Here is a 27,909-nt window from a genome sequence, read left to right on the forward strand (position 1 = left end):
CACCACTCCACTCCTTGTGTTCTCACCCTACGAAAAGCTTAACAGAGACATACTAAAGATTTAAGCCACTGATTATTTTTGCGTTCTCTTTGTATCCATACAAAACCTTTACACAATTGTTTAATCAACTTGAATAGCATTGTGTACACACGCGCTCATATAAACTGTGTACCAGTAGATGGCTGGCAGGTCTCAGCTTCCTTGGACAGGTTATTTCCCACAGCTGAGTGATTAGGTGCAGTGAGTGTAAAATTGCCTATTTTACAGGTGCTTCAATCATGGATACAGGGCTGACTATAAATAAATGATAGATGGTAATCACCCTCCCTTCATGAGACGGCTTCTGCAAACATTTGGCAAAGGCCCAACAACAGGTCCAGCATATCTAAGAAATACACATGTAGGTCATGAGGGATGAGAAACCAATCACGGTGTATGTGATGGGTAATTTTTGCCTGGTTCTTGATGAATGACTTGACTGACTATTTGACTCACTATTTATCACAGGTGTGAGTTGTATTCATGACAAGCACTTTAAAAAAAAAAAGAAATTTATTTTTTTGTTTCTTTTCAGCTCAAAAATTGTTTTGTTACTAAAAGTATTGTGATTACAGACTGGATATCAATTAATATTTAGAGTAAGAATGCGACACCAAAGCCATGTGTGTGCATGTTGTCCTCCCTGAGACATTTTTAATCCTTTCTTCTTCACAGTTGGCTGAGCACAGTGACAGATGCTGTGTTCAAATTAATTGGAAATAATGGAACAACAAATTGAAGCAGAATAAACTATTCAAAGAGTGACTTCATACAAATCGTAGAATGTTACCTTGTATATTATATGAATTTTCATATTTTTATATCAGTGTGTATGCTGAGTCTCTGCTTTAGGTAGAAAGACCCACAGTACAGGGAACACTGCATACAGTGCGTAATTAGTGGTATTATTAGCTCAATGCGAGCAGTGCTTTTACCGTAATGTTGAACAATGAGTTTTAAATTACTGAGGGGAAAATTATGCTTTCGAAGGTGGTTGGTGACATTGTTTGTCTTTCACGGCTCTGGTCACGCTCTTTGTGTTTCAGAAATATCAGTTGTAAAACCTGTCAAACATGTCAGCTCCCCTTAACCTCCATTGTGTTTAGCTTCCACCCATGAAAAATGTCAGGACCAGTGTGGTTGCAGGCAGAAAGATGGGCTAGTGGGCTAGCAGTAGCTTTATGTATGCGTATCTCTGATTTGGTGTCAAGCCTTTGGAAGAGTCACAGTTCAGTTATGCAGATTTCCCCCCCGTGTGTGTTATGCCACTGCCAGTGTTATGTACTATGTAATCTCTTTAAACCTGATGTCCACACAGGTCAAGATTTTGGTGTCAAAAGCTTTCTGTTTGTAGTCTGCTGTAATCTTAGCTCTATTGAGTAGACACATTTGAACTGGCTTTGTTTGCATGAAGATAAGAGTGAAGTTTAAATCGGAAAACCATCAGTTTTTGTCTACTGGCAAGCTAGGTTAGCTAACCTAGCAAGCTAGCTTTTTATTTATCTGCACTTGTGAAAAATCAGCGGATGGAACTGGACGTCTCAGCTCAGAATCCAAGGGATACAGCAGAAGCCCTGAAAAAATGACCGGTGTCCTCAGATGCTAAGTCAGCAGACCAGTTTGCAGAATGTTTTCTACGTGAAATCCATCATAGTCTTGTTATATACTCCTCTCTGACATTAACATGATAAATGACTCCTAATGAACATATACTGGTCTAATTTATTTCGTTTGATTTAGTGCACTGGTGTGTAGTGGTTAATGCTGTTACCTCACAGCAAGAAGGTTCCAGGTTCAGTTGAGAACAACTAGGAGTTTGCATGATCTCTTTGTAACTGTGTGGTTTTCCACTGGGAACTGTGGTTTTCTCCCAGTCCAAAGACATAATTGTTGGGTATTTTGGTGTGAGTAAACATGGTTCTCTGTCTCTTTTTTACCCCTGTCATGTGCTGGCGTCCTGTGACAGCTGGGACGGGCTTCAGCCCTCCTGTGGTTAAGAAAACAGATGGGTTGATGGATTCAAATCAGTTAAATAAGATGTCTTATTAAGATCCATGCACAGTAGTTCACAGTTCTTCTGATTATTTGCTCTGGGGAACACTGGCAGGTTACATTCTTTTCTTGAACCATTTCCTGCAGGTATTTATAATGTTATTTAGTCAGCTTAATGTTTGACTGGTCCAACTTGGAAATAAATTTTCCTGTCAGGCATATTAGGTCAGCAGTATCCTCTTTAGAACAGTTCTATAGCCTCTTAAACACATATTTTCTGAAGATCCAAGATGACGCCCCCCCCCCCCCCCCCCCCCCCTTATTTGTCTTTATTCTTTTACTGAGTGTAAGGGAAACGTGAGCAGGAGTATAAAGGCACTGTGATCAAGGGGATCAAACTTTCTATGCTGTGTTATCTGATTGGTTTAATGATGCATGAGGTTTTGGCAGGTTTAACAGTCGTGAATCAGTGCATTGTAATCAGAGAGCCTGGAAGCAGGAGTATAGTTATGCTTGTATGCACACAGGCACATTCAACTATGCATGCACTGTATGCACATATAAAGAGGGATCATGGATAATCACAGACATGACAGTAAGCAGGACTGCAGCTGATTGACAAACTGGCTTATTCCTCCACACTCAAGCATCATGAGTACAAAAGTAACAGGAAAGTCTTATTGGTTCTTGAACACACACATACACAGATGTTCATCCTCCACTCATCAATGTTGATTAGGATTGTGTATTTATTGCTTGAGATGAAATTAGATGGAAATGCATAATGAAAGGAGGACCGGGACAGGAGATGACTAGACAGAAATGAAAGGAGGAAGGAGATCCCTGCCACACACACACTAGGCGCACACACTCATTCACAGCCCCCTAGGTGTGCTTTAGTACACAACTAATAGGAAACTCCCTCACAGGGTGACTGTGACTCAGGTGGTGGGGCAAGCTGTCCACTAATCACAACGTTGGCGGCACCTCCACCTGTCAAACGTCCTCAGTCAAATCACCATTCAAATCCCAATCTTTGATCAAGTGACTGACCAGGAGTGAGAACAAGGTGAAGTCATGCATGCAAGACAAGAATTATAGAGGAGGGAAATGTTTTTACTCTCTTATGTTACTCTTTTTTTGTATTAATAAGTTAATCATCATAATAATCGATTAAGGTTTAGTAATTTTGTTAACAGTGCTCATAAAACCACAGGCGGTATGCATATCTAAATTGTGAGTGAAACCTTTTCAAAAGGAGGAGGTTGCATGTTGTTGCTGCCTGCTATTGTGCTACCTTCATCTATGCTGCCATAGATTGGTGGGCTATGTGGTGAGAGAGACTGATGGCCTGTCTTCATCCAACAAACTGTTCCTACTCGCAGAACAGTGCAGGACCAGAGGCTAGGAGCTTGAAAGGGAAGGGGGATGTTTATAGAGTGCCCGAAGATAGAGAAAGGTGTTTACCCCTAAAGGCAATGATGATGATAATAATGCATTTTTTATTTGTGCAAGGTATGAATTGTCAGTAGTGAAAAATCAGTTTCTTATTGCACACACACACTGATTTTTGCATATCTGTTTGTTTGGGTGAAGCTGAATATTCTAGCAACCAAACAGGTCCTCAGGCCTGGTAGATGAGTCATGAGGAACATATTTGCAAAATACTTAAAGGGGACAAGAAGAAAGTCAGAAAAGCTGAAAGCTATGCTGCCTTACAATTTGCAGTCGGTTAACAAATACAAACAAACTGACATTTGAATCCTATGCAGTCTTTTCCTTCTGTTCTTTGACACTTTCTCTCTGGCTTTTAAATTATTTTATAGTTTTATGTGGAAAGGGCAGAGGACAGGTAAAGGCATTGAGATTGTCTTTTTGTCCATCAGTGTTGGCAAGCTTATTTTAAACAGCTGCAGGTATATCCCATATAGTGCAGCTGTTGATCAGAATTCCTTAAAGAGCAACATTTGCACTATATAGAACAGAATATAAGCTTTTTTTTTCCAGTGCCTTTACCTGTCACAAGACATGTAAGTGTACTATGTGAGCATTAACTCATTTGCAATAAAAGATAAATTTATAAGGGAACTTGACCAGCAGCATTATTGATATTGTAATAATATCATTGTCGCTTTTCCCACAATAAGTGTGTCTTGAAAATCTGATGTTGTGACATAACAGTTGGGTATGAATGAGGTAGAGAATGATTAATTACTATTGTACAACGGTGACAGGAGCATGCTGTATCATTGTTGCAATAGTGATCCTTTAATTACTTTAACATGTCTTTATATAAATTCTGAGAAAAAACAAAGGCTACTCTACATTTGTGTGAATATGATGTAGCTTGTTTGGACATGTCAGTTCTGTCTTCTCTTATATCTGTGCTGGAACCTCCATATTTTGTTAAATGTTTAACATTAAAAATCTTTTTTTTCAGAAGAATTTCGTTTAACCAGAAGCGTTGAAAAGTTTTATTGTTTTATTACCTCCCACTAGAGATTTCATTATTTATGAATTAAAGTAAAAGCCTGTCCTCAATCTTCTTGATTTAATGGACCAAGGACTTATTTGGGGATCTAGCAGAGGGGGAGAAAGGCGAGGAAAACAGAGGGAGCGGAGAAGAAAAGAGCATATCCCCTTAGAGAATCCCAAAACAATGTTTTCTTATCTTTTCAATGTCACTTTCAGTTTTCTATTAAAAACACTCCCGGCCTTGTGCCTCTGTCATTTTCTGAAATTAGCATCAGCACACACAATAAAACACAGGCACATGCACATTTTTTTAAAAGAAAGAAGTCTTTATCGAAATGCAATTTTAAGTGATTTTTTTTTCATGTTTATTATGTTTGCTTTGGGCTGTCGTCGCACATTCATGGCAAGAGTTTCCAACATGTAGGCATACAGAATATCTGACAGTATTTTCATACTTTTGGATCTAAAAAGGAAAGACTATAATAGGGGAAAAAACAAGAGGCTACGTGAGACTAAGAAAGGCAAGCATGGGGATACAAAACAAAAATTAGGTTCAACATACCCCCTTAACCCATTAATCTTTTTTAAGCCCAAAGCAACATAGCTGAACGTGATACAGTTTTGGACTTTCAGACAATGGCACCTGCAGTTGTTTTGAGTATCAGGGGTAGCTATTAGAGGTTTATGGGCTGTGTGGCTTTACAGCAACTCCGCAGTATGCCTCATTACCCAACTAATGTGAAGAAAGAGGGTGACCCTGCTTACTCGCTCTCTGATCTCCTTCCACTGGGTATTGCAGCTTTAGGCTCACAGGCCTGGGGAAGACTTTGAGGAATGTGGAATGCAAATAGGTTGTTTCCAATTACAATGACCGTGCGTGTTTTTGAATTTTTCAGCATTTTAATATTGGCATATATCATGGCTAAAATTGTTGAGCTGGCACAAATTCATAAAAAGAGAGCGACACACACTGCAGATGTGCCGAATGATGGATTGCACAGCAAGTAAAGCTGTGTTATTATTACGAAAATGTGCCGTCTGGGGTCACGCACGCACACATCCTCACGCGTACACAGCTGTTGTCTGGTGGGGCTGGTGAAAGGCAGGCTGAATGGTAAAATGCAGATGATTTTATGCACTCCCACAGGCATTTGACGGATGTGTGTGGGCCGCAGTTTGGTAGGCGGCTGTTCATGAGTTCCTCATTGTTTGGCCACTCGCAAATATTATCGGTGTTTGCGTGAGCTAGATTCGCTTTACAGGACTGAGAGTTCAGAAGGATTGTCCACTGCGAATATTAATACTGTAGACACTAACCTGCTTGAGTCATTCTTCTAATTCACAGATCCATTTGTCCTTCTGCTAAATGGGATTTTTATCCGAATGGAGCTGTTCTTGCAGCTGTAAAATGAAGCTATCATGAAAAGTTGGGGTGTTCACCTGCAGATGGATAAAAGTATTACTATTGGATAACAAGGTGAACTTCATCTTTATACAGGGCTTTGCTTCTTTCTACCAGCAAAGAAAGAAAAGCAGTTGATTTTTCCCTCTGAATTCTCTCAATCTTCAATACTCTCTGGCTCTGGCTATTTCAATCCTGACTTCTTCATGCTCTCCCTGAACTACGGCTATGACTGAATTGGGTTTAATGCTTAATGCTAATGGTCAGTATTAGTTTTTTTCACCCCTCTCAGCCATGGTCAAGAGAGCTGTGGAAATCCCAGATGGAAAGTTCCCTAGCTCAGCGGAGCCTGAAATTGGCTTGAATGAAGGGGGAAGCAGTGGCAGGTCACCTGAATGGGTCTCAAGGCAAAGCACATTAGTCTTGGCTCCATTGTAACTGCGCCATGCATTAAATCTCATCAGTGCCAGGGAAAGCAGTAGTTTTGATTTATCAGCCGTTAACTATGACACAAAAAGAAATTCCTTTTTTTCCCACGTGCATATGTGCACATAGACATACAAGTGGAATATAAATATCCCACATTTGTCACGTGCACACACGTACTTTTAGTGCTTATTCCTTAAGGCGTATATAACAAAGCACATAGGGCAGCGAATGCAAGCTGTCACTTATAATGCTGTTTTAGTGTTCAGGAAAATATTTATCCCTTTCACTGTTGCTCCAACACGTTCACTGTGCACGGTGCAGTTAGCTAATGTCATGTGTTGTTGCTTTGAAGAGTCCTTGTTCGATCAGAGCGTGAGACTTAACCAAGCCCATATGGAAAAGAAATAGTAAAAACATACATGATTTACTCATGAAAGTGGCCACTTTCTCATTACTTTCATATATTTTTTTAGTAAGTATATAAAACATACAAGTTTCATTATATAATTTTTCAAGGGATCTTATATGTGCTTTCACTCCTGTATGCTTTTCATACAAGTTTCATACAAGACAGATAAAAACTTTATAAGATTTATATATATCTTTTCCATATGGGAGTGTAAAGTTGTGAGATGTTAAAGTAAAACAAAACAAAGAGCTGCAAACTGGATAACAATGCAGAGCTGGGGATAAATCTCAGTGCAGTCATACGTTTGTTTATTGCAGTCACAGTAATAATTTGATCAATGTTTAAAACAAAACTATTTATTCTGGTGCCTTAAAGCTTGTAAAGCCTTAAACTAAGTACTAGATATGTTCATAATACTTGATTGTACCAGTTTGGCCAGGGTTCTTTTCTTCTTTTTTAAATCTTTGCCTTGATAGCAACAGTATTGATACATTATTACAGTACGGTGAAAACCTGACAAAGAGGCACTTTCATTTTCAGGAACACATAAAATCAGTAAATCTGCAGAGAATAGATTTTGTGTGAAAGCAATCTCTTCTTCCTCATTCTTGTTTACTTTATTGATTTTACAGACAGAAGACCTGCTGCGTTAGCATTAGTTGGTGATCTATGGCAGCTTATGAGTGTAACTACACATACAGGCGACGCTTTCACAGAGAAGATTTCCACAGTGTTAGAAGTCGAGGAAACTATGCATTGCACTACACTCGCCACCCCAAACAGCAATCTGTGGCACAGTGGACTCTGATCAACGTTCCATTGATAAATTTAAATGTAAATTCGATGCATGTGAGTATGAATAAGTGTGTCTAGCTCACACGACAGTGAAGGTTTTTGGTTTTTTTTGGGGGGTTTTTTTCTTACAAGAGGATGAAAAAATTAGAGGTCAGTGAGGGAAGGAATAAATGGAATCTGAACCTGAAACTGAGATCGTGAAATTTAATGCTAACTTTTTTTATAATATCTTTCAAGAAACCCAAGGATGATTTATAAAAGAGTATAAATATTTAAACAAATATATAAATATACAAAAAACAAAAGGCTAGAGGTTGAAGGCTTAGTTGTAGAGATGACTTTTGATGAGTTTCTTGAAGGACTCCATTGACGGGGCATTGCAAAGCTCTTTTGGGAGAAAGTTCCAGAGGGTGGGAGCTGCCACACTGAAGGCTCTGTCCCATGGCTGGGGATCTTAGCATCTGAGACTTTGTGTATGGGTGGAGCAGGTCACACAGGTACTGAGGGACCCGGGCTTTAAGGGATTTGTAAGTGAGAAGAAGGAACTTGTAAGGATGATCTTATATAAAGAAACACTGAGACTTTGAGTTTGATAGAAAAGAACAAGTTCTGTAAAGGATAGAGGGAAATCTTTGCTTTGTTGCATTGTTGTAGCAGATAAGGGTGTAGGGGTTTGTTGAAGGTGCACATCTCACTGAGTTGGCCCAATTGATTAGTACCCTTGGGAGCCAGGAGGTCCATATTAATGATGTGTGTGTGTGTGTGTGCGTGTGTGTGTGTTTCAAGTTTCAGTAAAAGAACTGCAGCACTGAAAATAAGCTCACGATTGTGCTCAAAACATTTTTTTTCCTATTCTGTGCTCTTGCAGCAAACACAGCACGCAGTTCTTTTAAATAATGACTTGTTTTACATCTTGAAATCCATTTGTCTTTTTTTTTTTTCAATCATCAATTAAGTTTTGTGTCGTTATTTTTGCCGGCTTGTCTCTTTTACCTTTTTTTAGTCTCAGTCTCTCTTTCTGCCCTGTGTCTATCTTGGGAGTCAGTATAGACAGAAAGCCTAGGCAAGAGAACGCTGGTGCATAATTCCATCTTCACAGTATGCCACACACCCACTCAGGGTAAAGGAGAAGCTCCAACATTTTAGTCTGCTAAAAACAAAAAGAGGAAGTGGATAGGCAGATTTCCATCCCTTCCTTTCTCAGGTTTCTCTGTTCTCTGGCTGTTATCCCTCAGATCCGAGAGGCTGTTCCAGTCATTTGGTCGCTCACAGTCAGACAGCTGCTGACAGAAATACCTATACGGGGAACAGAACGCAGGGACGTTTTTATCAGCAGACAGACAGTCACACAACGCCACGACTGACAGAGAAATATTCACAGAGCCCAGTCAATATATTTCACAGCAGTTACCTTCTTCGAATGATAAGCTCCAGTTCCCCTCGTAGGCCTAATCTGCAATGCATCAGGGATTATCTCCATGCACCCATACAGAGAATACCTGCAAGAGAATTTCAGTCAGCCCCCCCAATATGTAATTAATGGAAATAATTGGTTTTAGTCCCTTTGTCATCTTTTGATTTCACCAGTCTGCGCTGCATTGCTTAAGCCCGCACACATGCACATTATTCTGTCATTATTGTTTCTTTTCTCCATTAACCCCTCCAGAGTAATCTTTCTTTTTTTTTTATCTTCTGTTGCCTTCTCCCTTCTTTTCTGAAAAGTAAGTGGGATCTCATCCTAAACGTGGTTGTCTGTACTGTATGTGTTGTGAGTGTTGTAGGTAAGTGTGTTGCTGCCATCATCTGGCAGAAATATAAAGCTGCACCCTCAAAGCCGTTACCTCTGGATATCCCACACATAACCTCACACCTTCTGCTTATGAATAGCAATGAAAACCTGCAGATCTCAAGATCAAAAACCTTCATACAACCCGAACTCAGTCTAACCGTTCCCGTTTCCCCCCTCCTTGGTTTCTAACTTAAATCCCTCTCTTCTCATGCTGTCAAGGCCGACTGCATTCTTTAAGAGTGCCCTGCAGTTCTGTTCTGTGCTTAAACTGCCTCTCATCCTCCCTCTGTTAGCTCAAGCAAAGCGAAGCCAATGCTGACACCAAAGAGAAGCTCCCTCTACGACTCAGGATCTTTGAAAAGTTCCCCAACAGACCTCAGATGGTGAAAATTTCCAAGCTTCCATCTGATTTCACTGTGCCCAGGATCAGGTAAACACACAAACACACACCTTAAACACAAAAACTTTACATAATTTGGGCTATTTTTTGTCATGAAGAGAAAATGAAGAACGATATCCACCAGAGCTAAAAAGATACACAGACATTTAAAGTGAGCTAGATTAAATATAGGGACAATGTTATGTTAAGTAGTAATTCTCAGTGTGGGTTTATGAGTGTGGGTTTTAACAGAGACCACCAAAGATGTGAAGCTTTTGAATTCCACCAGTAGTTTCCAGACATTATGCAAACAAAGTAAAAAGTAACGTTTTCATTCCTGCTCCTAGTTTAAAGCAGCTAGTTGGTCATTTGCAAAACAGACTTTTTATGTTCTGCAGCCTTTAGCGGTAAAACTGAACTATATTTGATGCAAAGTCCGGCTCATAATTTAGCTTTATTGTTTAGTTGCCGAGTAGTGCAGGGCCGAGTCCTTCACCCTAAAGAAATCTCCCTCTGCAGCCCATCTGCTGGGTTGCTGCACTAAGAGCTTCCACTGCAGCTGAATTTGCACTGATGTAATTATGCGTCTAAGATAAGCTTTATAAATTTGTGATCGTCTACTTCTGAATATGGATTTCATTAGGGGGACACCGTACATTAAAATTCATGATATTTCTGTGCGTGCTGTTTGTCGTGTACTTTAGGGAGAGTTTTATGAAGCAGTTCATCGATCGTCAGCAACAGGATACCAGCTGTCTGTTCCGGCGTCTCCCCTCCGCTTCATCCTCCTCTTGTGACCACTCCAAACGCTCAGCAATTGAAGACAACAAATATATTGACCAAAAGGTGCTTTCACAGACTTCTTTGCCTGCTCGCTTACATGCTATTCCTTTCTTTGTCTCTGTGACTGTAAATATACAGCAAAATGAAGCAGATTGCCACGTTGTACCTAATATTTACAGCTGTGTAGGTTTTTTTTTTTTTTTTAACTGACCGTGCTTTCTTAGCTTCGAAGGTCAATATTTAGCATCCGAGCTCGTAACCTCCTGGAGAAAGAAACTACAATCAATAAAATCCTACGGTAAGACACGACTACACCTGAGTAATTGTGACAAACTGTGCTAAATTTGATTAATACACGTATCGTACGCCAGCTCGCGCATCACAGTGAAATGAGGATATTAATATGCTGCAATAAACTATAATGTAACTTATATTTCTGTAACATGTTCACGTTTCATCCGCCTCTGTTCTAAATTTAACCTGCGCGTACAGACACCTTTTGACCATCTACTCCCTGCTTTTAGGCAATCAGTTATTTGCATGTTTTTGCTTTTTTACAGTAATTCATACACTTTCAGTTTTATACCTTCCTTAAAGACTTGAGTTAAATGTGTTTACAATGCATTATCCATAGTCATAAAAATGCATCGTGGGCTCTGCGTGGGTGAAACTAATAATGTGTGTACATATTAGGTGTAGCTGTGCCACAGCAGCACTCTTGTATTGTTAATGCTTCTCTCTGTTTTTTGTTTTGTTTTGTTTTATTCGGCACACACACACACTCAGACGCACACACAGGCCCACTTCAGACTCATTTACTGTTGCGATGAAGTAAATGGATAATTTGCTGTTCAGCATGGCAGAGCTGGCACTAAGTGCAGATTAGCTTGCCGGCACCGTGTCCAATCCGTCCCCCCTCCCCTTCCATTCCAATATTCTGTCAGTCTGAAAGATAGACAGCTTATCAGTAGTCATAACACGATCTGTCTGGCCAGCCATCCTCCACACAAGCACACAATTAGGCTCACATACCAGCATAGTCAAACACACGCGCAGTCCAGCATACGCAGGAATTCATGCGTGCTTATTGCCAGTAAACAAGCAATCGCTCAGAGTCTCCATAAATGATTAAAGTACACACGTTGCTGGTGCCACAATGTCATCAGCTCTGTTCTGGTACATGGCTCTGCTGTTAGTCAGAACAGACAGTAATGATCAGAGTCTCTCTCTCACTCACACACACACACAAACACTGACTAATGGAATGATTCAAACCAGTTTCACAATGGTAGACTGGGTTACTACAGTCCTCTTATGGTTCCAGACTGACAAAAGCCAGAGATGACTTGTTACACTAAAAGATGGACAAGAGCTAACTATCTTGTCACACTAGGGGTGGGAATTCTAGTGCAACTTATGATATTTTGATATCACGATATGCTACAACAACACGGCGATTCTTAGGTGCTTGCAAGGCAGTTATGAATGAGTAACTAAAGAAGGGGAAAATACTCTTAAAAAGGCAAAAGTGTATTTATTGGCAGCACTGTGGTGTCAGTGTTTGTCTGTACTGAGCATTATTTAATATGAAATTTTTTATTAATGTGCCAATTCAGTTACTTCTCTAATATTATGCCCCCCACTGTCAGTAATAGCTGACATTTTCCTGTCCTTTGAGTTTCTTCCTCTTCACTGCAAGCTGATTAGCTTCAATTAACTGTACCCTCATTCACTGGATAAACAGCACCGTCTGGAATCATGAACTAGTGACTCTGGTGAAGGACCATGTTTAGAACATCTACATGTCTTTATAAAAAATTGGTACTTGATAACAAGAGGTAGCAAGGCAGTATATAGTTTTATTGGTATTGCAAACTGTATTGTGTCTGTGTTTCCAAGCGCTTGCACAACACAGCGGATACAAAGTGGATCTTTTGAAGGCCAGCCTGCCAAAGAACGCTCCATACTCAGTGTCCAGCATCACGTGCGGCAAGAGCGCAGGTCTGACGTACACTTTGATGCACAGACAGAAACTTAGACACTTGTGCTTTACTGTCGAGACCTTGTATCTTATGGTCTGCTTTTTGCGTCTGCAGATCTCTGCGACATGGTTCTACTAGTCAGAGGATCAGCCGAGGGAAATCGCTGGAGACTCTCACTCAGGATGTCAGTACAAAGTCACATCCCAGCACATACTTTGCACTAGGCTTGTTTGTTGCCAGATAAAGCGCTTCTGATTCTATGGTCCTTAAAAATATATCTCAGTATATGCAAGAAGTGTAAGAAGATGACAGGGAATTTCTGTAATAAAAAAATGAGTCATATATATTGTCTATTTTTTTCTTTCCCCAGCATTCCAGCACAGTGCGTTATCGTAATGCCCAGAGAGAGGATAGCGAGATCAAGATGATCCAAGAAAAGAAAGAACAAGCTGAAATGAAAAGGTTTTCACACACAATATTATAATTACGTTAAATCAAGTTCTTCACCAAAAAGTAACTCAGTTAAGTATGGCTAAACAATGGTTTATTCTCTGACGTGATTGATATGAAGTCACTGGTATTTTCTCCACGTCTTTGCTTGTGTGGCTGAGCAGGAAGGTTCAGGAGGAGGAGCTGAGGGAGAACCATCCTTACTTCGATAAGCCTCTTTTTATCGTGGGGCGTGAGCACCGTTTCAGGAACTTCTGCAGGATGATTGTTCGAGCTCGCTTCAATGCGTAAGACTGGTCTTAAATCTAAACTAACAGACACACACACATACAGTGTTTATATGAATCTTTGTAGTAAGAAAATGTTTTGAACCTTATGTTTTCTGTCTGTCTGTATGTTTTTTGTGTGTGTGTTTTTTGTTTTTCTATGACTTCATATGTAGATCAAAAACTGATCCAATAACTGGAGCAGTGAAGAACACCAAATACCACCAGCTGTAGTAAGTGTGATGAATTATTGATTGCCTGACTCTCCATCGATCTGTTCATTGTGCAACAGTGGAATACTCATTAATTCTGTGGCTTATTATTTGTCTGTTGTGCTTCCCCAAACTGTGGTAAGGAATGAAAATTGTGAAGTGAAGAGCTGTGAAATATATTTCACCCATTATGCAGCCTGATAGTAATTCAGCCGAGCAGAGAAACTGATTACTGAAGTGAGAAGCAGAGCAGTCCTTTGTATCAGATACCGTTGGTGCCTGGGGACATCTTGCTGTAAAACAGATCGGCCTGCTCACACGTGCACACAGACACACACACACTAAGATTTATTCACTCTCACTTTCTGATACCTTTCCCCACTCATCCTTGTTCTCTCTTTGTCTTGCCGTACCTATCTTTTTTTATATTGTATTAGTGTTTTTCTGGCTAGCAAACCAAATTGCTCTCTTGGCCTACTTACTGTATACCAAACCTACTTTTTCTTTGCGTGAAATCTGATGTGCGTTTCCCTGCAGTGATCTTCTGGGCTTAGTCACCTATCTGGACTGGGTTATGATTGTTGTGACCATCTGCTCTTGCATCTCCATGATGTTCGAATCCCCCTTCACCAGGGTTATGCACGCCCCCACCCTTCAGGTATTAAAAAGATGACTGATGGTTCATGAACAGTCAAGCGCAGGGATAAATGCACTTAAACCAGTGGCGTCTGTTTCAGATTGGGGAGTATGTATTTGTGATCTTCATGAGCATTGAGCTCAACCTGAAGATCATGGCCGACGGTCTGTTCTTCACCCCGACAGCTGTCATCAGAGACTTTGGAGGCGTCATGGACATCTTTATCTATCTCGTGAGAAATCTAATATAAATATTGCTTCATCGTGTTTTTCCATTTAGTCGAGTGAGGGTACATAGACCAAATGCAAAGATATTATGCATTTTTGTTTGCTATTAACTATTATAGGAGTATTTTGGACCTTTTAACATTCATATGACTTTCCAGAAAATTTTACATCTGACAACCACCTCACAGATTTGTTGTTGCTGCAAATGTTGCCTTACTTAGAGTTACGCAGTAACCATATGAATCAAAAACTGTATCCAGTTTTAGTGCCTTACTATCATGATTTTTTTTGAAAGCTGCAGTTTTGATGTGAAATAGAAGTGGTCAATAGAAGAAATATTTTATGCTGAATGTTATTCAGGCTTCAAAGTTGGAGAGTCTTTGGTTTGGGTTCAGTAGATCAGGTTTGTCCAATGTTTAGTACTGAGAGAAATGAAAAGAGAATGGATAGTTTCAGTGTTGTTGTTGGAAACTAAAATATGAATCACGTTGCTGTAAAATCAGTAGGATGCTATTCATGCTTGCTTTGCTGTGTTCGCTGTAGGTGAGTCTGATCTTTCTGTGCTGGCTACCTCCTGACGTTCCTCCTGAGTCTGGGGCTCAGCTGCTGATGATGCTGCGCTGCCTGCGTCCGCTCAGGATCTTCAAGCTGGTACCCCAGATGAGGAAGGTGGTGCGGGAGGTTCTCAAAGGATTCAAGGAGATTTTTCTGGTTAGCACCTGTTTGTATTTTCCACCTGTGTGTGGCAGAGTGTGTGACTTTTTTTTTTTAATATACCAGATAACAAGACAAATAGATTATTTTATCTACAGTAGCGGCAGATTATTGTTTTTTATTAATGAGGGAAACAAAAAAAAAACCTTCTCGTGAATTTCGATTAATATAACTCAGTCTTCTCTTACAGGACTTACTATTTTTGCAGGAGAACTATTTAAATAGGGTTCAAATATTTGTTTAAATCAAAATGAACTTTTCTTACCTTAAACTTGATACCTTACCTTCAACCTGACCGCCACACTGCTTATAAAATAAAGTGACACTGCTCAGGAATTTCAGAAAACAAATGGGAAGCTGTATAAAATACAGTAAATGCAATAAAGGAAATAAAGACACAATACAGTGCTTTAAAGATCATAATGCACAGCATGTCGAACAGAAACATTTTTTGTACCAGTCTGTAAATAATAAACAGTTTGAACTTGATGACGTCAACATCAAGAAGGATTTTGACGTCGTTTCGGTTAAGTTGACCAACTTAACTGAAATTTCTCATCCATGGGATAATAAAGGTTTATTCTATTCTATTAATTGAAATTTAGAAAGCAAAATATTTTCCCATCCATGCTTATTTTAGCTACTCAAAAGTTTGAGGTATTCCCTATTGTACTTTTTTGTTTCATATCTGCCAACTGAGACTGCAGGCGGAGTGTTTAGTAATTTTTTTTAAAAAGAGTGTTAAATAATTAATGCCCAAATTTCACATTTCTTTTTTTTTTAAATTCATCTGATCAGTGACTTAGTGATGGCTTAACTTGCATTAGTGCTCACAGTGGCTTCTTCTTATACCCCATTATGTATATTAACCAATTTTATTACAAACTGAGCGCAACTTTTTTCTAAACGGACAGCATGTACCAGCTTTTCTGGAAACTGAATATAGTTATAGTTGTGTTACAATGTTATAGTTACAAAAAATGTGCTGTAGTTATTGATTTTTACTCTGTCTGATTGATTTTCCTGGCTGAGGTTTCTACATCCACTGCTCTCATACTTGGATTATGTTCAACTTGTGTCTTAAATTCCTGATTGATTTTTCTGCAGGTTTCCATTCTGCTCCTCACGCTGATGCTGGTGTTCGCAAGCTTTGGAGTTCAACTGTTCGCCGGAAAGCTTGCCAAGTGCAACGACCCCAGTGTTCTTAAACGGGTACAGCAAGAAACTCCTCACTGACCCACTGTTCTACACTTCCTGCAGAGAACTACAGGCTGAATAAGTAGAAGGGGCCTCCCCAGTCAAATCAATAAACCAGTGTTTCCTTTTATCCTATTTTCTTAACAACAGTCCTCACGCTTTTTTCAGCTTGTGCTAGAACAAAACCTTTTATTTTATAAACAGTTGTTCCAAGATAATTGACTATATCTAGAAAAGTATTTCTTATTTAAGTTAAATGCAAGTGCTTTTTATTTAAGTCTACTGTAATGCACTAGACTTCATTATTGTGAAAGTCTTTGGGTATATTATTTTCATAAATCATGAATCCAAAAATAGCCCTTTTCTTCCATTTCATTAAATGTTCTGATTATTGTTCCTTTCTGTGTTTTGCTGTTAAACTTTGTGGCCTGTCACAGGAGGATTGTCACGGGATATTCCGAATAAACGTCAGTGTTTCCAGAAATCTGAACCTGAAACTGAAGCCTGGAGAAAAGAAACCAGGTTTCTGGGTACCACGGGTCTGGTAAGACTTGTTTTTCTGCTTGTGTGTGCATTTGTTTTTGCACAGCCAGTCATTAATGCACACATTATGACCTCTTCTAGGGCCAATCCACGAAATTTTAATTTTGACAATGTGGGAAATGCCATGCTGGCTCTGTTTGAAGTGCTCTCACTAAAAGGGTGGGTGGAGGTCCGAGATGTCATTATTCACCGTGTTGGACCGGTACTGATCCTTAACATTTCATATAACAATGAATTTTCTCATTTTATGCCTGCAGTGCGTCAGCTGCTCTACACATTTTCTAACTCTTTGTGTCTGCAGATCCATGGCATCTACATTCATGTCTTTGTGTTTCTGGGATGTATGATTGGACTCACTCTGTTTGTGGGTGTTGTCATTGCAAACTTCAATGAGAACAAGGTAAGAGCCGTACTGCGTATACATTATAGTAGATACACCTTCTTGCCTTTTATTGCCTACCACCATACTGTGTGGTATGTGGGGCATTATGGTGTCACTCTGACCACTAGTTAAACAAAACTGACCAATTAAAATGCATCTTGTTTTAGATTTTTGTGAGGCGTGTTCCCCTGTTGTTTGGCATCAGATAGAATAGTGCAACACAAATTAAACCTGGTGATGGTGGCAGTTATGTGGTACTCCTTCTAGGCCTCTAGGCTTACAACCACGAGGAGTTAAGATTGTGTCTCATCTCAACAGGGTACTGCTCTGCTAACAGTGGACCAGAGAAGATGGGAGGATCTGAAGAGTCGATTGAAAATAGCCCAACCTCTACACCTACCCCCTCGCCCAGGTTTGAGTGTACATAATAAAATAACATAATACATTTCACCAATGGTTTGCAAAACACAGCTGCAGGCAGCAATAAGAGAACCAAGAAATAGGAACATTTTTTTAAATATACTTTTTTTGCAACATCCCCCAGTGACTGTGTGCAAAACCTGGTAACCAACTACAAGTAACGGCTTACTACTCTGCCATAACAAGTCACGTTTTGGGGATCAAATAGTTTTTTCACTCAATGACAGGCAAATCAATTTATAACGTTTATGCAATGTCTCCCCCAATCACAGTTTTGGTAAACTCTTTTAGTACAGCAGTTAAAAAAAGGTTAAAATAGTCAAACATTACAGTTGAAAAAAAAACTAACTAACTAGCACATCGCACATATAAGACGGCATTAAGTGGCTCAGTATGACAGTGTTATTCATATGTGACCCGCAACAGCACTGGAACTCTGTCACTGAATTACATGTCATTGCTTTCTTTTGCTGCCTGCAAGTGGAAATATTTGTTCAGACTTTATCTGATTTTCCTACCTGAGTTGAAGAAAACTGCCAGCTTTATTACAAAGTAAAATCATGCGGCTGCTCTCCCTTTAGTGATTAGAGTCATGAGAACAGTAGAAGTGCCTCAGAGGCAGTGTGGGAAATTGTCTGTTAGTACAGTTGAGGCTGAGAGCTAACAGAAAATCAATCGCTTAAGTTTTAGTCATCACCGCCGCTTATTCCAGCACCATCAACCTGACTTTGATCCTCATCCAAAGGTCTTCAGTGCAGGCACCACTCACTCACTCACTACCTGTGGTTCATTAAAACACTGAGCTGGTCTGTGCTCACACAGTCACATCCAAAGTACTTACAAACACTCTTTGTGGCCAGCAGTCATATAGTATATAGACTCACAACCTGCAGATTTCATTGTTTGATTTTCCTTGTTTTTTCATTTGATATTAAATGATCCTTGAAAGTGGGCAAAAGACACCACTATATAATATTTAGGAACATTATATTTTTGAAATATGATGCTTAAGTAGGTTAAAAGTGTCTCACAAACACAACACAACACGTCATGCCACTAAAGAAACAGCTGAGAAACAAAGGCATTGACGTTTATCAGTCTGGAAAGAGTCCCAAAGCCATTTCTAAGGCTTTGGGACTCCAGTGAACCACGATGAGAGCCATTATCCACAAATGGAGGAAACTTGGAACAGTGGTGAGCGTTCCCAGGATTAACCTATCAAATTACTCTAAGAGTCCATCAACGACTCATCCAGGAGGTCGCAAAATAACCCAGAACAACATCTGAAGAACTGCAGGCCTTATCTGCCTCAGTTAAAGTCACAGTGCATGTTTCATCAAAAAGGAAGAGAGTGGGCAAGAATGGCCTCAGTGGAACAATCCAACTCGAATATTCTGTCGACTGACGAGAAAAAAGTGGGACTTTTTGGAAGGTTGTAGTCCCGTTACGTCTGGTGTAAAATGAACAGCATTTCAAAGAACAGTCAGTGAAACATGCTGGTGGGGCTTCCTTGCTGCCTCATGATGCTGTCATTGATGAAATCATGAATTTTGCTCTCTAACAGAAGATCCTGTAGGAGAATGTCCGGCCATCAGTTCATACCCTGAAGTTCAAGCACACATTGGGTAATGCAGGAGGACGATCTCTTAATGACTCAAAAAAAGACAAAACAAAATGAAGTTTTTGGAGTGACCCAATCAAAGATCGTCTGATTGAGATGTTTGGCATGACCTTTAACAGGCCGTTCATGCTCAAAAACCCTCCAGTGTGTCTGAATTAAACAATTCTGCAAAGAGGAGTTGGCCAAAGTGATCTGAAAGGCTCATAGAATAAAAGTCGCAAAGACACTGCATTCAGACTATGAATGTATTCTGCCTTAGATAACTTAGATTTGATACGATTAGAAAGGTTTTCTAAATATGCTTAAGAGGATCAACATTTTGGTTCATGAAGTGCAGAAGCTGCCGTTTGAGACAGCCTGTCCAAAAAACTTGCCAAATTCACAAAAACTTAAGCATGTTGGCATGTTTTTCCCTTTATCTACTTGAATAAATATGCTGCACTAAAGTCTCATTGGCCAGGTAATAATAATCGAACAGTCTATGAGTGCCATCTGTTGGACAGTAGGGGTTACTACTGAAAGTTAAATCACCCGGGTTATTCAATACAAGAGCCTTTTCAGACATTTATAACTGATCACTGATGATCAAAAATGCCACAATTCTCCAAAATCGTTGTTTAGGTTTCACTGAATTTTTTTGCCTTCTTTTGTGCTTGACAGAGAACGGAGGTTTCCGGGCCAAGATGTACGACATTACTCAGCATCCCTTCTTCAAACGGGGCATTGCTGTGCTGGTACTGGCACAATCTGTCCTCCTCTCAGTCAAGGTAACACCTCATTTAACAGTATATGACGCCGTATTACCTGAGAGTGCTTCTAATTGTCTTTGTTCAGTTTACACTCTCAGCTGGCTTTTTAATTATCGCAGATGTGAACCCAATTTTATATGTATGAACTGACGTCGGTCTTTTTGTGTTTTTCCTCAGTGGAATGTAGGTGATGACGGTGTAACATTTCCCCTTGCGACTATGTCTGTAGTTTTTACCTTCATATTCGTCCTGGAGGTGAGCCTGTTTTGGGGGGGATGGCTGGGGTATTTGTAATGTACCTGAGTGGCTTTATTTACTTTACTGCTGCTGTTGTTTTATAGGTGACAATGAAGCTGATAGCCATGTCCCCCGCTGGTTACTGGCAGAGTCGACGAAATCGGTATGACCTCCTGGTTACATCGCTCGGTGTCATCTGGATTGTTCTGCACTTTTCCTTACTGGTTAGAAAAATCTGTTAAACAAATTCAAATTCAGTCAGTATTATTGATTTTTTTTCACTACAGCTAAAATTACTGTACAATTTTCTACTCCAGAATGCGTACACCTACATGATGGGCACATGTGTGATTGTCTTCAGGTTCTTCACAATATGTGGGAAACATGTGAGTACATTAGTCAACAAATAAGATAAAGTACTTTATCCAAATAGATTTTCTAGTGTAGGAATAAAATTCTGCTTTTTCACCTTTGTGTACGATCTTAAAGGTGACACTAAAGATGCTGCTGCTCACTGTAGTCGTCAGCATGTACAAGAGCTTCTTCATCATCGTGGGGATGTTTCTCCTTCTTCTCTGCTATGCATTTGCTGGAGTTGTTCTCTTCGGAACCGTCAAATACGGAGAGAACATAAACCGGTAATCATTGCTTTTCCGATCTTTATTATGAAATTTCCCACTCGTGGGACTAATAAAGGTATCTTATCATTATTATTATTATTATTATTACTATTTTTTTCAATAAACAATACAGGATGTAAGCAGCGGGTACAGTAAAGGAGTTCTTTACACAGTTGTGTCAGTGTGTCTATCTCCTTCAATCGCAGGCATGCCAACTTCTCCACAGCAGGCAAGGCTATCACTGTTCTCTTCCGTATTGTCACAGGAGAAGATTGGAATAAAATCATGCATGACTGCATGGTAAGATGGGCTGCGGGTACAGTGCACTTCCCCATAGACAAATGTGAAGTGGTTTCTGGGGCCATTTCAGTGCAGTAGGAGGATTTGATTGTTGTCTTTAGTGCTCACAGCATAATATTGTGGTTACTTCTTTATATTTCTATTATTTGGCCATACCCCGCTGATCTCAATGTTGCCGTTCTTCTTAAACCACTTTATTAAAAAAACAAAAAAGAGGACCAGTGGACACTGTTAATATTAGCCATATAAGTAAATAAGAAAACATGTTTAACATGGTTTCTTAGAATATTTGATGTTTGTTTTAATATCTGTTGGTTGATGCAATTTTTTTCCCCCTCCCCAGGTGCAACCACCATTTTGCACCCCAGATAAACATCGCTACTGGGAGACGGACTGTGGCAACTATGCTGGAGCACTCATATACTTCTGCTCTTTCTATGTCATTATAGCCTACATCATGCTCAACCTTCTTGTAGGTCAGTCAATTTTTTGTTATTTATAACCTTGTAATGTCATCTTATTGACTCACCTTTAATGTCGGGTCCAAAAACTAGGTAACTTGTTATATTTTATGATTTGATTTGGGTTAGTACAGTTTAGTTTAGGCAAAAGGATAATGATATCAATATAAACTAGAAAATGTATTTTCTGAAGAAACTGCAGTGCGAATGCTGATAGCTGAATGTTTTAAGCTGAAATGACATAAATGCTGAATTTAAGTTAAAAATGTTGAATGAGATTAAAAATACAGAAATTTTCACCTGAAAACAAAAGTTCAGAACTGCTAAAAGCCGACGTTCACACAGATGAAGTTGAAAAGTAGGTGAACATGTTTAACCTCCTAAGACCCGAACTCTTCCACGACATGCATTTTTAATTTCTCCTTGATATTTGGGCATATTGAGGCCCAATTAATGTAAAAACAAAGAATTACCAGATTTTTTTTTACCTTTTTTTTTTAAAAGAAAAATAAGAGCCACATATGAGGATATTTGTTTAAAATTTTGATAGAACAGTAGCAGTACAATGTCCTCGTAAGTAGAAATCAGGCCCATGTTGAGCAAAATTGAGTATTTTGTGATGTCCACATATGTGGACGCCAGGTCCTAGGAGGTTAAAATGTAAATTAGAAAAAGCTGACTAATGACAAAAGAAAAGTTAGAGTCAGAAAACATCTGAATGACAGGAGCGATTTAACAAGTGGGGTCTTTGCTACTGTTGAGACAAACTCCTGACTAAAAATACAGTGTATTTATATGGGTCGGTTAGAAGGTTATCCCTCTACTTGGATTCACACAGTTCAAAAAGTTTACTTCTCTGAGCATTGAAAGACACACTGTTGGAAAGAGAACAACGATGGCCACGTTTTGAGAGTAAAATGAAGGCTGCAGAGCAAACACTGTGCACACAGCAGCAGTTGAAAGAAGTTTTTAAGATTAATCTTAGCATAAAAAATAGCATGAAACTTAAACTGGAACTGAAGAAAAAGTATAACGTTTTAAAGTTTGATTGGTGGCTCTAGGTCAATGAATGTGGAAGTAGTTAGAGTTGAAAAATGAGTAAGTTGAATGAGAATTTGAAGATTCCCCTATTGAAATACATGTCACAATGAAAACTCATAGATAGAGGAACTGGTATTATTGAATATTTCTGCGTGTGTGTATTAATATCTCTTTTTGTGTCTGCAGCCATCATTGTGGAGAACTTCTCTCTGTTCTACTCCACTGAGGAGGACCAGCTGCTGAGCTATAATGACCTGAGGCACTTTCAGATCATCTGGAACATGGTGGATGACAAACGGGAGGTGAGAAATTAGCAAGAGGAGAGTGGGCACAGTTACCATGGCAACATCTCTGGCCATGATAAAACCATAGTTGGTGGCACATTGACTGTTATGAAGCAAAATACTTTTTTTCCAGCTTATTGGAACACACTAGTGGCCAAATATGTTTGCTTAGAATGTCGTCCCCAGTCGCTGAGATATCAGGTCACTTTCTGTTTGGGACCTTCATAGTTCCTTTGCTATGAAAATCAAAGGTTCATAAAATATGATTTAGGTTGTTGAAGAACTTTAGAAACAATCTTAGTTTGTGAGTAAAAAAATCTAAATGCAGTTGATATTTTACAGCTTTTGAAATACACCTAAATCCCAGGATTTCAGGCTTTTAAAGTTCGTTGCATAATTTCTTAATTTACCCCGTGAACTGTGTGACCATCTCTCTCCAGGGTGTAATCCCCACATCCAGGGTGAAGTTTCTGCTTCGTCTGCTTAGAGGCAGGCTGGAGGTGGACCTGGACAAAGACAAGTTGCTGTTTAAACACATGTGCTATGAGATGGAGCGACTTCACAGCGGAGGAGATGTGACCTTTCACGATGTGCTCAGGTGACTGAGATCACACATAGATGCAGAAGATTAACCCTGAAATAAATACCTTCCATTGCTAGTGGCCTGGGATAATTTAGAAATAGTTTTTTTCTTTAGTAAATGTACCTGTCTCACAATGTCTAGAAAACATTCAAGAAGCTTTTGTTTAATGTTTTGTTGTGTGATGCATATCATAAACTTTATATCTTAAGTGTTGCTTGCAGTTTAGAAGCTGCTTGAGTGGTGAGTAAGACTGGAAAAGCACTTTATAAATACAAGCACTTTACAGGTATGTACCTGTCTGTTGGTGCTTTGCACCTGCAAACACTGGTGCCCACAATGTAAGAAATTAGAGTCCATTTCTTCTGAGCCTATTGAGATTAAACTGAGACTAAAGCAGAGATCAGAAGAGGAGTTTGGGGGTCATATTTAAACATGTTCAAATCCACACATATGCTTTTTTGCCACTGCTTTGAATCCACTGACTAGTTTGCAAAAAACAAGTTTTGTTCCTTAAGTGTTAGTTAATATTTAATGAATATTGATTATTATAAAGGTTAGTGATCTTAGGTCTTATATGGGACACTCTCCCTTCTCTCTGAAGCATTAATTAAGGATTGATCGTACATCTTTTAATGTCAGACGGGCTCTTATTACATTCTAAATTAATCTGTAGTTCAAAATGTGTTGTAGACATTTATCAGGGAATTCTGGGCCCTGCTTTAAAGGCATAGAATACGGTCAGTATGGAAGTGTTAAACAGTAACCTAAAATTCATATCAAAGTAATGAGTCACATTGTTTAAACCTGAATCAGGGGATAAAAACCTCTTTTAAGTGCTTCTCATGTTTCCAGTATAAACAGTTGGCAACGTAGAGAGACGCAAATGATGTCATTTTTTAAATATCTGAAATTTTTAATCAGGTGACATCACATTCACCACTTTTAATTCTACCAAACCTATAACTAAATATCTCTCTTTTCTGTATGTTTTTGCATGTGTGTGTGTGTGTGTGTGTGTGTGTGTGTGTGTGTGTGTAATCGTGCAGCATGTTGTCATACCGCTCAGTGGACATAAGAAAGTCTCTCCAGCTGGAGGAGCTGTTGGCAAGGGAACAGCTGGAGTACACCATTGAGGAAGAGGTTGCCAAGCAGACCATACGCATGTGGCTCAAGAAATGCCTCAAACGCATCCGGGCGGTTAGTGTCTTAACAGAAAACACATAGTCATGCTTTGTGTTTTGTTCCCCTGCAGTATCCGCAGTATTGTAAACATGCACGACACTGACCACGAATGTATGCGTGCGTTCACAGAAGCAGCAGCAGTCGTGTAGCATCATTCACAGCCTGAGAGAGAGCCAGCAGCAGGAGCTGAACCGGTTCCTCAACCCTCCCAGCATAGAGACCACAGTGCCAAGTGAAGACCACAATGCTAACAACCCAGACAACCCCTCACAGCCTGAGGTAAAGCCCCGCATCTATACCACCACTCCATACACAGCCAACACATGCTCACAGCGTGATTTATAGCAAGCACATAATATAATCTGCGGGTGTGCGCTTGCATTGGTGAAACAAAGGATCTCTCCTCTTTGTTTAGATGAGTGGCCTCCAGCAGCTTCGGAGCCCCACGTTGTCAGACAGAGGAGGGTACAGGCAGGACTCCTCGGACCTGGGGAGACCACAGAGGAAGCTGGGACAGTGGCGGCTGCCTGCAGGTGTGTCTGCTGTAGTGTGCTGTCTACGTACTGTAAGAGGCAACATTTCTTTAGAGGGCGTTCTGTAAAAGTGAAAAGTTTTTTGCTCAAGTTTCTCTCTGCCGTGGGAAAATCCAGGCAGTCTGTTTATGAGCTTCAATGTTTTAAAAAAGACATCACCTCATCTTGACACACTCTCGCTTACAGCGGCACGCAGTGAATGTCCATTTGTGGTGGAATTGGTAATATAACATCATAAATTACATGCAGACATCACAAGACTCAGGGTGTGAATGTCTTTCATTCTCAGGTCGCACGAGTGTCAAGTCTATTGTTTGCAAGATGAACCCCGTCAACGACGAGGCTTCTTCAGGGTCAGAGGTGAAGAAGTGGTGGACCCGTCAGCTGACCGTCGAGAGCGACGAGAGCGGCGACGACCTCATTGACATTTAGAGATGAGCTGCGCGGCATCCTGCGGTGTTTTATAGATGAGCTTGGAATCTTGCTGGTTGACTCCAGTTGTTTCATTTTCTCTTGCTGTAACCCGACCAATGGAAACAAAAATGTTTAGCTCTTTTTTCTGATCGAAAAGCTTGGCAGGACGTGTGCGGAGGCTGTCGATGAGCCATCGATCCGGCAGACAGAATTTCTTTAGGTTTGGCATCGGAATGACTGTTTTTTCCACAGTTTCCACTCATTATAATGAGGACTTTTTTCTATGCAGGCACATATGGTGTTAAAGATTATTCAATGACCGAGGCCATGGCGTGTAATACAAACCAAGAAGCTGCTGCTGTATGTGTTTTCTACTGTTTCGTGTCAATATTTGACACTGGCCATTGTGCTGTTGCAGCTCCAGTTTCTGACATCCTTTCATGTTGATGCTCTGTCTCTGTTCTTCTGTTTTAGTCAGTGTTTTCCCATGACGTCTCTGGTGGTCTTCAGTATTACTCATATAAATGTTGATTTCCTCATAGTCACTTTATACTTAAACCAGACCTCTTGTTCTTGTTGGTGGAACAAGCTACATAAATGAAACTTTTAGATTGATGACTGTGAATGTAATTAATACATCTATCCGTATTTGTGTGGCATTAAAACGTTAACTATTTTGTAAATTATTATAAATTCTTAGCTTTATCAAGTATTCAATTCTTCTATTAAATAAAGGCCCAAACTTGTTGGGCATTTATGAGGTAAAAGACTGAGCAGACTGTTTTACTTTCCTTTACATTCAATTGCATACTTTTACAGGATACCTTCGAACAAGGCAACTTAAAGATTTATAGTTAAGTTCTTAATATAACCAGTCATTTATCTCCGTTCTTAGCAAGTTCGATTATGGGGTAAGTCACAGCATAAACCACGTAATATTCCACTATAAAATTTGAAAAGCATAAAAGCTAAAAGTTTTTACATTTTTTAAAACAGTTAGGTGTCTATAATGCATGGTGTTTTAACAAAAATCAAGGCTCTTGTGATTAAATATGCTGTTCACAGACAGAAAATAGATAGGGATAGATAGGAGCTATACGGTGGTGGTGTCCTCTCACAGTCTAAATATATAGGTGTTTTAAGTTAATTTGGAGAACTGCCCATGGGTGTGAATGCGTTGGCCCTTTGATGACCTGGCGACCTGTCACGAGTGTATCCTGCGTCTTGCCGGTGTCAGCTGGGGTAGCCTCCAGAGCCCAGTGACTAAAATATATAACAGTTTTATTCAAGAACCAGAAAATGCTGTCATTTCTGGCATTTGCACTCAATGCCATTGCCATTTTAGAATAGGTCACTGATGTCTTCAGTGGAATTGCCAAACAAGTTAAGCTTTGAGCACATGCTGTACAGTATGATGCTAAAACGGATTTAAAATTTCAACCTTTCAAACTTCCAAAAAGCATCCAATAAATTGAAAACCCGATCTTTTAAAAGATCATTTTAAATGCCGGTTTAGTGTCATGTGATACAAACTCAACACTGAAACAGAAATGTTGAATTTTTATTGTTCTGAACATTTAATTATCAGGAGCACACATCCCCCCCTTCCTATCATGACTTGTTTTTAATTCCAGACGAGTTCACTTTATAGGAAAATTAATTAGCCTTCTATCTAACATATGATTAGACTAGCAACGAGGGTAATTGACTGAACAGATGCTGTTTAATGATTCTCCTCATATGGATCTGCTCAAAGAAAATGGTCTCAACACTGTGTCTGGATTACACTGCCCTCTCCTGGACACAAGCGGTCCTGATGAGCCATACTGTGCAACTTTGATCAGTCTGGCGGATTCTACAGCTAGGCTGACGGGAGGAAGCGAATGCATTATTTACTCCTTCCTCTCCTTCTCGCTTCCTCCTTTGCATATCACCCCTGTTGAGTTACTGCTTATCCTGGTGCTCAGCACTTTCTCCGTTTCACAGCGATGACCTATGATGACAGCCCTGTCGTCTGCTATGAGCAGCTTGCTGTGTATCTAGATGAGCTCAGTTTCTAGCCAACCATCCAGGTCAGTGTGTGTCCACAAAATGAAATGTAGCCAGTCCACTGTGAGCACAGGGAACTCTGCCATTCGCACAAACAAACAGATAAACAGACGTGAGAGTATAAGCCTCTAATTTATTTCTTGTGTTCCTTTGATGATGTATAATGACTCTGGGTCATACTGGAGCTAATTGACTAATGCTCTCAAATTCATACTAAAGTATTTTCCCTTAACAAGGGTCCTTGTTTGACACAGAATTAGCCCATTAAAAGAGACTGGGTCTTCATTTGTCCATTCAAAAGCCCAGTAAGTTT

At 39.7% G+C, this 27,909-nt stretch overlaps 1 protein-coding gene across 6 annotated transcripts in view; it reads left to right on the forward strand.

Annotated features, from left to right (window-relative positions):
- Window positions 1–26,314, forward strand: part of nalcn (sodium leak channel, non-selective) — a 70,590-nt gene extending 44,276 nt beyond the window's left edge. For 5 of the 6 annotated variants that reach the window (XM_026144024.1, XM_026144026.1, XM_026144028.1 and 2 more), the window contains 29 exons: window positions 9,624–9,760; window positions 10,414–10,555; window positions 10,717–10,790; window positions 12,392–12,493; window positions 12,589–12,658; window positions 12,845–12,936; window positions 13,089–13,211; window positions 13,367–13,423; window positions 13,940–14,060; window positions 14,140–14,271; window positions 14,810–14,977; window positions 16,088–16,192; window positions 16,615–16,721; window positions 16,802–16,922; window positions 17,022–17,120; window positions 17,421–17,514; window positions 19,804–19,910; window positions 20,070–20,147; window positions 20,234–20,353; window positions 20,447–20,515; window positions 20,619–20,767; window positions 20,956–21,049; window positions 21,393–21,525; window positions 22,738–22,853; window positions 23,276–23,433; window positions 24,465–24,615; window positions 24,730–24,879; window positions 25,016–25,133; window positions 25,423–26,314. In XM_026144024.1, the coding sequence (XP_025999809.1) occupies window positions 9,624–9,760; window positions 10,414–10,555; window positions 10,717–10,790; window positions 12,392–12,493; window positions 12,589–12,658; window positions 12,845–12,936; window positions 13,089–13,211; window positions 13,367–13,423; window positions 13,940–14,060; window positions 14,140–14,271; window positions 14,810–14,977; window positions 16,088–16,192; window positions 16,615–16,721; window positions 16,802–16,922; window positions 17,022–17,120; window positions 17,421–17,514; window positions 19,804–19,910; window positions 20,070–20,147; window positions 20,234–20,353; window positions 20,447–20,515; window positions 20,619–20,767; window positions 20,956–21,049; window positions 21,393–21,525; window positions 22,738–22,853; window positions 23,276–23,433; window positions 24,465–24,615; window positions 24,730–24,879; window positions 25,016–25,133; window positions 25,423–25,565 (3,330 nt within the window). In that variant the 3' untranslated portion in view covers window positions 25,566–26,314. The remainder of the gene's footprint in view (window positions 1–9,623; window positions 9,761–10,413; window positions 10,556–10,716; window positions 10,791–12,391; window positions 12,494–12,588; window positions 12,659–12,844; window positions 12,937–13,088; window positions 13,212–13,366; window positions 13,424–13,939; window positions 14,061–14,139; window positions 14,272–14,809; window positions 14,978–16,087; window positions 16,193–16,614; window positions 16,722–16,801; window positions 16,923–17,021; window positions 17,121–17,420; window positions 17,515–19,803; window positions 19,911–20,069; window positions 20,148–20,233; window positions 20,354–20,446; window positions 20,516–20,618; window positions 20,768–20,955; window positions 21,050–21,392; window positions 21,526–22,737; window positions 22,854–23,275; window positions 23,434–24,464; window positions 24,616–24,729; window positions 24,880–25,015; window positions 25,134–25,422) is intronic. The other variant, XM_026144025.1, reaches the window with a different exon arrangement.
- Window positions 26,315–27,909: the final 1,595 nt, after the last annotated feature.

Source organism: Astatotilapia calliptera, chromosome 16 (genome assembly GCF_900246225.1).
Source record: "Astatotilapia calliptera chromosome 16, fAstCal1.2, whole genome shotgun sequence".
NCBI classification, from domain to species: domain Eukaryota; kingdom Metazoa; phylum Chordata; class Actinopteri; order Cichliformes; family Cichlidae; genus Astatotilapia; species Astatotilapia calliptera.